Source organism: Equus przewalskii, chromosome 22 (assembly GCF_037783145.1).
Source record: "Equus przewalskii isolate Varuska chromosome 22, EquPr2, whole genome shotgun sequence".
Taxonomy (NCBI): Eukaryota; Metazoa; Chordata; class Mammalia; order Perissodactyla; family Equidae; genus Equus; species Equus przewalskii.
In genome coordinates this window covers 20,759,619-20,773,018 of record NC_091852.1, presented here as the reverse complement: position 1 = coordinate 20,773,018, position 13,400 = coordinate 20,759,619, and the positions used below count along the sequence as shown (strand labels likewise).

The following is a 13,400-nucleotide window of genomic DNA, read 5'->3' as shown; positions in this document are numbered from 1 at the left end:
AAAAACACTGTGGTGTGAAGGTCAGGATGCACTAAAGTGAGGTAAATCAGAAATAACCTAGGAGTTCTGACTGGTAATTACACAACAGTAACTCAAGAATAGCAGCGGCAATAACAAAATACCCTTTCGTCCACTCCTCTGCTAAAGGCAACATTTCAGAAGTGGCAGAGCTAAGGAATGCACGAGAAATGTCACGAGAAAATGTGACTGTAGACAAATATTTGCTGGATCCAAAGACATTTAGGAAAATAGAAACTCTGCCACAGGTGGGGGTGGGTCGACTTGAAACCTCAGTAACTCTCCTGAACAGTTCCATACCCAGACTGTTTAGAAAATTAATGATTCAGATCAAGGGTGAGGTGACGAAAAAGAGAAATATGCTGAATAAATTGGAACAGTAACTAGATATTCTTTTGGCATCTACTTTTTCATAGCACTTGGCAAAATAAACTTTAAGGGACTGGAAATTTTGCTGGGGAACCTGAGTTTTGCTTTTTGAAGCCCTCGTGACACTGGCTCTTCTTATGCTGAGGAGCCAACTGTGGTCAGGAGCCAACCACGGTGCTTTCGTTTAACACACTATAGATGGTTATTACATTTTCTTGTTATTTTCAAGAATTTTACTTTTAAGAGGAGGTGGCTATTGAAAATTAATTTTTTAAAGCGTCAAACTGTCCATAAAATCCCAACTAAAAATTTACTGTAAGAGTATATTTAAGCTCCACAAACATTCATAACTGTTTCGGGGATTACCGTACAGTCAAGCATTTGGAATCCAGTCATAATCGTGTTTCATCCTATTTATCTCCCTCTTCCTTCCCACCCCAACACCTTACTGGACCTCCAGCCCCACTAATAAGCAGTTGACCTCAGAGTTGGAACTCTGGGGAGCCCTCCCCTTCCCACTGCAGTTGAAAATCTTACCAACCATGGAGTCCACATCGGTTACCTCCCTCTCCAGGGTAGAGACATTGAAGAAGCTTGTTAAGCTTATGGGAGCCCAGGCAAAGGGCATCCGGTATTTCCCCAAGCGTTGGCAGAAAGATTCAGCTTGAAGCTTTAGTTTTTCAATCTTCTCTTTACTCTAGAGGAGAATGGAAAGACACAAGCAGAAACAAACAATATGGCACCAGCACCAAGCCAACTGCCTCTGCCATAGATATGACAGCCATCTCAAAATCCCCACCTACTGACTAAAAAGAGGGACTAGGCAGAAAAACGACACAACTTGGGCCAGAGGTCTAGCTGATCAGGACATACACATTAGAAAAGGAGAAGTTTGAAGAAAGGCTACATTCAATTATTAAATACACCTTCAGCTGAGAAAAAAGGTTCAAGGCTCATTATATCAGCTAACCAACAAACGCCTCTTTTAGGGCTAGCTACAAGACTTGGATTGACATGAGAGAATCTTAGGATGAAAAGTTTTGCATATCATCTACCAAGCTCCCAAGAGAGCCTGTTTTTCAAAACTTGCCTTGGAAGACTCCAGAAAGATCTATAAAGCTTCCTAACAGCTTCCTTATTAGCCTGTTAACACTCCCAAGGTGTTCTTTCTAAGTTCAGAATAAAAGGTAGATTTGAAAAACACCCAAAGTCCCAAGTTCAATAAATCTTATTTGAAACTTATGAGTCTCGTAGTATGATGCTGATTAGGCAAGTCTTATTCCAGAAAGGCCATGTTTTAAAAATCATATTGGAAACCTTTGCATGTGGGCTGAGAAAAGACGTCCTTTTCATAGGCTTAATACCTATGTTGTATTGATGAATTTATGACATACAGTCATCTCAGCGAATATCCAAATATCCATACCAGAAAGGACAGTGGCCCATGCTGTTGAGGAAGGCCAGGAGAGCTCTGGTGCTATTCAATTTCGTGGGTTCGCTGTGGCCCTCCCAACCAGCTGGGTCAGAGCCTCAGAACCAAGACAAGGGGAATATGGGTTTGTCCTAGCCAAGTTTTGTAATTAGACATTGGTGTGTCCATCATCATTTGTTGAGTTCAATCCTTTATTTCTTTAAAAAGTTATCATCAATGACCAGTTTCTCTTCTTTTTCTAAAATACAATTTATTAGTGTCTCATATGGGGACATATTATGGATTAAACCTCATGTACTATTTTGTGGAACACTTCTGAAAAAATACCTGCTTATTCTAAGGTGTCATCATTTAGCAATACTCAAAATATCATACCTTTCCACCATCACTTTCTTTGATAACCATGTAGGGTTCTGCGCAGTCTCCAATCTCTCCCTGCTGAAGGACTTTTTCAATCTACCAACAAAAGTAACATTAAAAGAAAGCACAAAAATCACATCCATATAATGGAATCTATGCAACCATCAAAATGATGTTTTATGAAACATTTGATGACATTGGGAGATGCCCAGGATATATGCTTTTTGATTAAAAGAATTAGTCTGAAGAGTACTATACAGTTTTATTTTTTTAAAAAAGGCATATTAAAAGGATGATAGTAGATACACAGCAAATGTTAACAGTAGTTATCTTTGTATGGGGGATTACGTACTATTTTTATTTTATTCCTATTGCTTATGTGTGTGTTCTATTTTTAAACAATAAACATGTATTATGCCTACAATAAAAAATGCAATAAAAGTTATTTTATAAAACAAAACCCATGAGACATATGTAGGAAGTGAAAAGCTCATTTTCTTTATTATTGCTTACAATGTAAAAAAGAGATATGGCCACTGTAAAAGTCAGGTTGGGGACTAAAACCTTCCACAAAATGAATAAATGAACAGAATAAATTATCTATAATTGTCTCCCCTGTATTTCCTATTAGGGCTGCTTCTCTTGACTTAACAGACTTGGGAAGGAACTTGAAAGCAGTAAGCTAGGGCAGCTTTTTACTTTGCTAACTGGCTGGTCATATGAATGAATGCTATTACTGTCAAGCATCTTCTTCCATTTTCCTTCAGGTAAAGGATCTGGCTGGCCATAAATCTGGGCACCATGTTTAAGAGAAAGAGAAGCAGAAATTGGAAATTTCCTAACCCTCTGCTCAAAGAAAATTTAATTTAACTTAGATGTTGAAGACAAAAACCAGTAGATTAAGTCCCATTAGCCTGTGTCATTAGTCGGGGTGATCCTTGAAGAATAAATTTGGGTCAACATATTGCAATAGGCACACAGTCTTAATAGGCTCTATCAGGTGCAAAGAATTTAAATCAGAAATACCGTAGTGATGGAGGGTGTTTACCGGAGTTTCAAAGGAAGTGGCGTGGGGTTGCTCAATGGACATCTGTCTCAAGGAGACTACAAGCAGGAAGTCCCTCTTCTCACAAAGGAAGTTTAAAACCCTTCCGATTGTCACAGCATGAAGACAAAGCTGAGCCCCCTGAGAGATATCCCGGGTTGGGAACACAGACGCATAACACTTGCGCTAGAGACTGAATGGTATTCCTGTTATTCAGCAATCCTTCACTTATTCATTCAAAAACCATTCATTCATTCAAAAAACATCTGTTGAGTGCCTTCCATGTGGTGTCTGCTGGGGAGATAAGGTGGTGAACATGAAAAACCTGGTCCTTTTCTCCTGATGCTCATAGTCAGAAGCATATAGAGCAATTGGAAGGAAGCTAATTTTTCCACGAAGTCAATAGACAAAAACGTGGTCTTTAAAATGAACTTTGAATAGAGATAAAGAACCTTTTAATTAGGACCCTAAAGCGAGGAATGGGAATGCTATGGCTTAATGCACTGGTAGCGTATAGTGTGGAACCCACAGGAGAGGGCTCTCCAGAACCTGGAAGCAGGAGAGGCCAGATTCGACCAGACCAGCAGATACTACTTCCTTCAGCAAGTTGGATAAGAGAAACTGCAGGTATTTCATGAGAAGGAGCCGCAGGCTACTCTGAGAGCCCACTGTATGGTCTTTCACGGTTTATGAGTAAAAGGAAGTGTGAGTCCTCATAGCCATGGCAGGCAGGGAAAGGAGCATATCAGAATTACCTGGGAATTTTTTTAAGATAAAGAGGCTACTCTCTGCCCTATTGGGGAGGGGCTGGTTCAATGCCTGGAACGTCTATTTTTAAAGTTTTAAATCAGATTCACTCTCATCCTTACTCTCCCTCCCTCAATTGAGAAACAAAACCTTTAAGCCTGAAATTAGCCCTTAAAGCAAATATTACATGCCGTACCTAAACTAGCTAACTCCACCTAAAATACAGTTAAGAGCCTGGTGTTCAGTTTGAGAATAAAACTAAGAAAGAAAGAAGCCCCTCTTGATCGAACGGCATCTGCCTGAACGTGCTAAATATTGTAACACCATTTACTATATATTTAGAGGGAAAGAAGTGACAACTATGGCATTAAAGAAAAATAAATCAGAAGCAGACTAGGGACTGTCTTACTGAGTAGATTTAAATTTCTAACTCTATCCAGACAATTTAGAGAATGTTTATTAATGCCAAATGAATCCATTTACACATCTGAAAATTCTGGAATATATTTAGTAAGAAACAGTAACCCACAAGTAGCTGCTGATATCTAGCAGACTACTATGGGTTAGCCAAAACAAAGTCATCCACTGAGAAGTGGAGTTTGAAGAAACATTTGGATGTATAGAACTAGTTTTGGCTTCTTTGGTTTTCCAGGCTGACAGCCAATTTTAAGTTTAACCACAGGGCTGCTAGATGGGCCTTAAGCTGACTTTTCTATATGTCTAAGAAATATCGCAATGAAAAGGACACCCATTGTTTGACAACAATAGATGCGTCTTTTAGCAATAGAATTTTAACTATATTTTCCATAAACTTAAATAAGTTCCCTTCAAGCTATAGTGACCTTTCCGAATCTTTGTAAAATGGTGTAAAGGAAGCTGGAATGGAAAGACATCTGCCACTTGTTAAGTGACCTCCAAGTCGCCTGAGGTTTTTGGAATCTATATGCTGCTCCCATGGGATCATGCAGGAATCAATGAGATTATGGACCTAGAACACTGTGGTGACTAGAAAAGGTTCCAAGCCTGGAATGCCGGGTGTACATGAAATCAAAACACCTGTATTTTTTTTTTTTTTTTCAGTTTTGGGTAAAGAGTCAACGAGACTGATTATTTGGCTTCAGGTAGGTAAAACACTCAATGTTTGTTGTTAACTTCTAACCAGCCATTTTGGTGTATAGAGAAAGTCTGGTTTTCTTACAACAGTGAAGATTGTAAGAATGAAAGGTCCTTCTACTTATAATTGCCCCTCAGATTTTGACTCTCACTAGACCTACTCAGTCTGTGAGATGGTGATGAAAAGGGAGAGCGAAACTTGGAGACTAGAGCCCACACCTCAGACTGTCAGAGCCTGGACTCTGGGACATTTAACTACAGGTCTCTGGGAAAACACGAACATCATTAGGAAACCCTATCCGAGATTTTCTCCACAGCAGCCTCCCGGAGCTGGACAGCTGAGGGCACTTTCCTTGGTTAGGAGGAAGGGCGCCTATCACGTGCCAGGCTTTATTCTGTAATCACAACTGCCCACTGAGGGCGGTGTTATCCCCACTATATGGATGAGGAAACTAAGTCTCAGAAAAGTTAGGTAACTGCCCAAAGTCATAGAACCACCAAGTTGCAAAGCCAGGATTCAAACCTAGGACTTTATGACTCCAAACCCCATACTCATTCTAGTATCTGACACAATTTGCTTGTAAAGGAAAAGGAGTAAGTCAAGAAGGAAATGAAGTGAACATCATGGAGGATGCGTTGACGCGTTCTGACATCTCTTTCACCCCCAACATGCGCGGGGAATAATGCAACAACAGGAGCACCAGAATGTGCAAATGAGGTCGTGTTCAACTACCTTGACTACCAGGTAGATGTCTGAGGACGGGTAGGTGACCGAGAACACCGCAGATCTCGCTTGACTTGACGTGGCAACAGAAGGCGTGTGAGCACGCAGAAATCCCTTGAACTGGTCAGAGTTCAGGTCACAGTGAAAATTTTCTGAGATCTGTAAATGAGCAGCAAAATGAAAAATAAGTTAGACCTGTTGTGCTCATGGTCTGCAGTTGTTAGTAACGAGTTTAAAAAAAAAAAACCACAAAGAAATTTCGCCAAAGGAATAAGTGTAATCATAGATGTGGTTTATGACTAGTGGCTGCTGGAAAATCTGATACATATTTTGTCACAATCTCTAGATATTTTGGAGCCATTGGAGAGATGTTCCTTGAAACATTTAAATTTTTTATCAACTCACCAGTATTTCCTGAATATCAGTGACGTGCTATGCACTGCAAGGAAGTAGAGCTGGACGTTGCCTCTGCCCTCAGTTTACAATCAAGAATGAAGGAAAAGGCAAATATGTCATTATCTACAGTCAGAGTAAAATATGAGTGACTACACTCATACAAAAAAATGCTGTGGAAATTCCAGAGGGCGAGAGATGACGTCCAGTTGGTGTGATCGGGAATGCTTCTCACGGAGGAGGAATGTGAAACGGATGGGCCTTGGAAGAAAATTCTGGTAGGCAGAGCTGGAGGGCGACGGTGTACAGGGAGAGAGTAGTTTAGTTAACAGAGATTAATCCAGCTTGACTTTGCATAGGCTCTGGAGGAAAGAAAGCAGATGAGAGCCATCCTGAAGAAAGGCAGGCATGGAAGCTAAAGAGTTTGTTTTTAATGTTGTAGGTAGTGAGGATTCATTAGAGATTTTGAGCCAAAGCATGACGTGATGAGTGGTCCTTGGCTCACTGGTGAAGTGTTGCTTAAGAGCCACTATATAGCTGGGTATCCCCTTCACCATTCATAGAGCTATAGCTGAAAACTGCCTGCCCAGGCAGAGGCTACATTCACTAGCCTCCCTTGCTCTTAGGAGTAGGCATGTGACTAAATTCTTTCCAATGAATTGTGAGCAATGAAGTGTGGCCTCCATCACCATCTTTTCCCTTTTTTGGGAGCTGCAATGGCAGTGTCAAGAGTGACATTGGGAGAGCACATATTAAAGATGGAGGAGCTGTTGCCAGCTTAGGTTCCTGAATGACTCAGTGGAGCAGACCACTGCTGACCCAGTATCCTCCACCCTGGATTGTTAAGAAACAAAGACAGAAATTTCTTCTTTCAGCCAGCGGTTCTCAAAATGTAGTCCCCATGGGCCGGCCCTGTGGCTGAATAGTTAAGTTCGCGTGCTCGGCTTCGGTGGCCCAGGGTTTCACTGGTTTGGATCCTGGGCGCTGACATGGCACCACTCGTCAGGCCATGCTGAGGCCGCGTCCCACATGCCACAACTAGAGGGACCCACAACTAAAATACACAACTATGTACTGGGGGGATTTGGGGAGAAAAAGCAGGAAAAAAAATAAAGTGACAAATTAAAAAAAAAAAGTAGTCCCCTGATGAGCAGCCTCAGCACCACTGGGGAACCTGTTAGAAATGCACATTCTCAGGCCCAACCTGGACTTACTGAATCAGAAACTCTGGGGTGGGGTGCAGCAACCTGTGTTTTAACAAGCCCTCTAGGATCTCTTTTTTTTTTTTCAAGATTGGCACCTGAGCTAACAACTGTTGCCAATCTTCTTTTTATTTATTTATTTTCTGCTTTTTTGCCCCAAATCCCCCCAGAACTTAGTTGTATGTTTTAGTTGTGGGTCCTTCTAGTTGTGGCATTTGGGACACTGACTCAACATGGCCTAGATCCAAACCTGCGAAACCCTGGGCCACCGAAGCTGAGTGCACAAACTTAACTACTCCGCCACAGGGCTGGCCCCGGCCCTCCAGGATTCTGATGCATGCCCAAGTTGGAGAACCACTATGGAATTTGGGGTCTCTTTTTGTAGCAGTTAACCTGCCCTAACTAATGCAAATCTCAGTGATTATTAATATTTACTCAAGAGATACACACTTCCTTAAACGCTGAATGGCTGTGGGTAAAGGGGGGCAGAACCATCCCTCTCTGGTTTTGCTGTTTTCGCCCTCCTCTAGGAGTCACAAAATAAACATTAAAACACTCATGGAGAAGTCTTAGGGCCTTGAGTTCTTTTCAATTAAAAGCACATTACAGTTGGTGAAGTCTTCACCCTGTGGCAATTTTGGACTTTTACTGCACAAGACGCCTTCCATTCACGATGAGGCTATTTCACAATGCCAAAAACTCCCAAACCAAGGAAACATCACATGCATATCTGAGCTTGTTAAAAATGTACTTAAATCGCTTTGTTTGACGTGTAATCTCATACACGGCTATTTCATTTATCTCTCTATCCCAACCAGGCCACCATCTCCAGCAGGCCTTTCCCGTAAAGATTCTCCAAAGAACATAAATGACTAATGTTCCCAGATCATTCCTTCAAAAACTGCAAAGGCAATAGAACTAGACACATCAAAGGTCATTTGCTCTCAAATTGAGAGCGTTTTAGCTGCATTAGAGGTGAGATTTAAAAACATGAACCCAAAGAATCATGAACAATATGTGTGCCCTCAGGGATGGGTTATTTTTTGCTTTCTTACCTTTTTCCTTTCTTTGACATCATAGAGGGCAATGCTGGCAAAGAGAGGCTCAATTTCAATCTCAAACCTGTCGGAGAAACAGAGAAAAATCTATATGGTTTTAACTGAGGTAATTTTGAATTTTCTGGAAGTGCTTGGATCTATAAACTGGTTAAAAATGTAAATAGTTTCCAGAAATATTTGGATAACTCCATGCATATGAGAATCATACTAGGATGTTAATGGACAAATATGGGAGATTCATGAAGATTCCTAATCATTTGAGATCATGGTGGATGCCACATTCTCTTAAAAAACTCTTGTTGGCGGCCCTGCAACAGAGAGTAGGGTAGAATGGATCCAACATGGCGCTTCTAATCACCGCAGCTGCTGTGTTTTCAGAGGGTAGAGTCTCTGTCTTAGGTAAAGGTCTTGTTTACAGTTTACGTTTTAGTGCTGGAATAGGAATCCCTCTTACTCAATTCTAAGGGATGCGACTTTCCAGCTAGTGAAAAAAAAGTTCAGTTGCTTTTCCTTAGAATTCATTGGGACCATCAGAGGAAAGTTGGGTTGTGACATGGGCAAATGTCTGGCCCTCTCTAACTCCCCTGCCAGGGGGACGTGCTGAGTTGAAGGCGGGGCAGGGGACTGAGCACTGTCGATAAACACTGAAGTGGGTGGAGCCAAGGAGAGCCTGAAAGAGGAGCCCTCTTGTTAGCCCTAATTGCTCCTCTCCCTTGAAATGGTGGGTCTGAAGAGAACGCATCCCCAAAGCATAATCCTGCCACATGTTACAGGAGCACTTGAAACACAGATGTGCACCTTCCAAGTTTCTCTGCTTAACAGTTGCCATGACCTTGGACACTGCCAGCTGAGAGCACCAGTAATCAGGCCCTGGACCACTGTTCCCACAGAAGTCATGCAAACTAGGCGGAATTTTGTTTCAAGGTGTGTGTGAGAGGATGATCTTATCATTGGATAGCTTTGTCTAAAAAGAAGACCTTTTCAGAAGAATATTTAGGCAGAGGTAAGCACAGACAAGAGTCACTTGGTCAAATGGCATCTTTGGAAATGAGCCAGTTGAGAATGATGGCCGACTCACAGAGCACAGGGCTTTGGTCCCTCTCCCACCGCCTGCTAATTGGGATCCTAATTAGGTTTTTCACCTTTCCCAGTTCCATTTATTTATCTGTAAAATGAGGAAAAGACATCTGCTCCTCCCATTTCCCAGGACTGTTGCAAGGACCGTGAAAGATAATGTGTGTGACTGTACTTTAAAAACAATGTCAAGAATAGCATTATCCAAAATAGCCAAAAGGTAGAAGGAACCCAAGTGTCCATGGAAGGAGGAACGGATAAACAGAATGTGGTATATGCATACAATGGAATATTATTCAGCCTTCAAAAGGAAGGAAATTCTGACACAAGCTGCAACATAGATGACCCTGGACGACATTACGCTAAATGAAACCAGTTACAAAAGGACAAGTCTTGTGTGATTCCACTTCTATGACGCACTCAGAGTAGTCACATTCACGGGAACAGAAAGCAGAATGGTGCTTACCAGGAGGAGAGAGGGATGGGAATTATTAAATGGGTACAAAGTTCCAGTCTGGGAAGATGAAAAGAGTTCTGGAGATGGATGGTGGTGATGGTTGCGCGACAATGTGAATGTACTTAATGCCACTGAACCAGACACTGAAAAAAGGTGAAGATGGTAAATTTGATGTTATGTATATTTTGCCACAACAAACAGTGTCAAGGATTCTATGATTATTCTTTTTATCATTAGGTAGTAGCACATTAATAGGGGCTTTACTATGTCTAGGCTCACCAGCTACTGCCTGGCATGGTTGATCTGTATTTAACTGTGTGAATATTGTTGTGATCTACTTAGGTAGGTACTGAGTGTTAAGTTCTCTGTGGTTGAGAGAAAGCAAAAGAGAATTAATCTTTGTCACATACAATTGTGCTGTGATAAATGCTTTACACATGTCAATTCCTTTATGCTTCACAACAATAGAATGATGCAGACCTTATCCTCATTTTTGAGGTTCAGAAAGATAAAGTAATTTGCCAAAGCCCACAAGATTAGGAACTGGCACACTTGGGTTTCGAGCCCAGCCCTTTCTGATCACAGAACCTGAGTTTTTCCTCCAATGTTTCTCCAAGTTAGTCCCTAGAAACTAGCATTTTTGAAGCAAATGAGGAATTTGTCAAAATGTAGCTTTCTTTGTTCCTCCTGAGATCTATTGAACCAGAATCTCTTGGGTGAAATGGTGGTGGAAGGTCTCCCCAAATCTGTATTTAAAACAAGCTTCCTGGGTAAATTTTACACACACTAAAGTTTCACCACCAAGAAGACTCCTTCAAGCCGAGGGTACTTTGCATAAGATGGTATTAAGTTTTACATCGAAATATTTCCCCTCTTAAAATACAAAACAGAAAAATACTTTGTTGTCATCTCTTTTTTTCCTTGCTGCTACAAACATTTGCAGCATCTGCACCAGCCTAATTCTTTCCGTAAGCTTGAGGCTTTAAAGATTTCGCAAAAGAAAACAGTGACCATTACAGATCTCAACAATTTTTTAAAAACTCTCTAACTGATAAAATCGATAGTCATATGAATAGAATTCTGCATGTCAGTGTCAATGGGGAAATGAGTTTCTTTAACATTATCATCAAATTTTTACTATTCATATTTTAACATTCTAGGTTCACCTTTGAGAACTTGCTTTCTTTCCTTTATCCAGTTATTCAAAGCATTTCTAGCTAGGACAGTGTCTTCAGGTCGTCGTTCCTCTTGCAGGTATATGTTGGCATGAATACTACTTAAGACACTTGAGCAGGCCAAGTGCATTGAGCAAACACCTCCTTTCTACTTAATTTCTGCTTTGGCAGTTGCAGGAAGAAATCACTAGAAGCTACACTTCACAATTTTCATCAAGAGAAATCCAAGTGACTCGATTTGTTTTTTCATAATACACATCTAGCTCAGTGGCCGCGTTTTCCCACCTGTGAGAACAGCTGCTGGTTATTTATTGGAAAGATGACAGAAAGAGGGGAGAATTCCTCCAATCCTGAAGGGCACGGTGACTGCATCTGAAAGGGGCCTGGTGTGCTTCCTGTGGGGATGGTGAGGGCCTCAGACAATAGGGAGGACTTCCTGAGCAACGCAGAGGGGAATGGAACCGCCACTTCCACTCAGGCCTCCTGCGGACGGGCTGGGGGTTCCCACCCCGGGTCAGCTCAAAGGGGCTGGAGTTGGCCGTTCTGTAGCCTTCCTTGCTGCAGAGCTGGCTTACAGACTATTCCTCTCTGTGTACAAGACCAAAGGCCCTGCTTCTCTCCCCTGCTGGGAGGACTGGCTAGAGGAGGGGGCTGCAACTTCAAGAGAGCCCCCACAAGTGTGCGTGCAGTCCTGCTGGCTTACCTCCTGCGGGGAGGAGCTGCGGAGGCCAAACCTTAGAATCAGAAGTTTACGGCAGGTAGGAACTTCGACACCCACTGGTCTAACAACTTCCTTTACAAGGGACAACTCATAATCCTAGAGGAGTCCCCAGGGTTGAGACACAGCCTGAATCCACAGATGCCCTAACTGCAAACTAGGTGCTGCCTAGAGGTCCATGAATGGACTTCAAGAGATGGACGACCTTCCTAACAGGGGACGAAAAAAATGTCATGCTTATGTACCTTTGCCTCCACAGGGCATTGATGACCTATTATTTTCAAAAGAGTCTGTGCTTTGAAGAAGTGGAAGAACTACTTCTCAAAAGCAGCAGTTGGCAAAGAGAAATGAGAGGTATGCGAGCACTCCAGGGGTAGGCAAGACAATCCATGGGAGAGCAGGAAGAAAATGCTACGATTTATTTGGATTTATTTGGTTCATCCTTTAAAATTTCTCATGTATGTATGTTTCATAATATATATACAATATTTAATATGCAAGTACAAAATTAATACACACGTATAGAGGACATGTGGGTTTTTTTTACTGTAAAAGTAAACAATCAAAAAGTTTAGAGAGCCAGCCCCAGTGGCCTAGTGGTTAAGTTCAGCGTGCTCTGCTTTGGCAGCCCAGGTTTGGTTCCCGTGGCAGACCTATACCACTCATCTGTTAGTGGCTATGCTGTGGTGGTGGCTCACATACAAAAAGGGGAAGATTGGCAGTGGATGTTAGCTCAGGGCAAGTCTTCTTCAGCAAAAAAAAAAAAAGTTTGGAGAGAATTGCTTTAAAGTAAATGTGGCAAATAATTGGCTCACAGATGAATGCAGATGGCAGATATGCTTTGAATTGTGTGATACTGAAAAAGGAAACAAGAAAATATCTAAGAAGTCAGGAAATTATACAGAAAAATGTGGATTTTCAGCTTCTCTTAAAAAAAATCAGACTATTGACCAAAATGGGCTTGTTTACTTGAATGGCAAGAATCTGCCCTAGCTAGTAGTGGGCGTTGCCCTAAAGGTAGTTTGCTACAGTCCCCACTACTCCCTCCTGTCCCCTGGCTTTGAGTATTAGTTGCATTTTTCACTGTGTTTCAACAGTGGCGTGCTGGTAAATGTTTAGCAAACAAGTCTCTGAGAAAAAAAAAATAGGCTCTAATTTGTAGCATTTTCTGCTTTCTATGTTGTAAATACTTCTACCATGGCCAGTTTCAAGCTACCAACGTGACTTGACTGAATAAAGAGTTAGGAAGAGAAGCGCACAGTCAGCTCGCAGGAGTTAGAGCTGATTCCAGCACACCACTGGCTTTCACTGTTAAATTTTTCTTAATGTAGGCCATTTCACTCAATTACTTTCCATGCCTAATTTTAGTGTTAGCCTTCCCTATTACAAAAGAAAGACTGTCCAAGACTTGGTAGGAATAGAATCTGAGTCCAGCTGACTCTGAACTCTGCTCTTTCCACTGCCTCACAGCTGCCCACTGCTGACAGTGTTGGGAGATCCTCCCTCATGCAAGCT

At 41.8% G+C, this 13,400-nt stretch overlaps 1 protein-coding gene across 3 annotated transcripts in view; it reads right to left on the bottom strand.

Annotated features, from left to right (window-relative positions):
• The window catches only part of DOCK8 (dedicator of cytokinesis 8), a 206,393-nt gene that overhangs the window by 111,472 nt on the left and 81,521 nt on the right, over nt 1-13,400 (bottom strand). For all 3 annotated transcript variants that reach the window (XM_070590602.1, XM_070590603.1, XM_070590604.1), the window contains 4 exons: nt 8,459-8,525; nt 5,818-5,967; nt 2,195-2,275; nt 925-1,084 (listed from right to left, as the gene is read on the bottom strand). In XM_070590602.1, the coding sequence (XP_070446703.1) occupies nt 925-1,084; nt 2,195-2,275; nt 5,818-5,967; nt 8,459-8,525 (458 nt within the window). The remainder of the gene's footprint in view (nt 1-924; nt 1,085-2,194; nt 2,276-5,817; nt 5,968-8,458; nt 8,526-13,400) is intronic.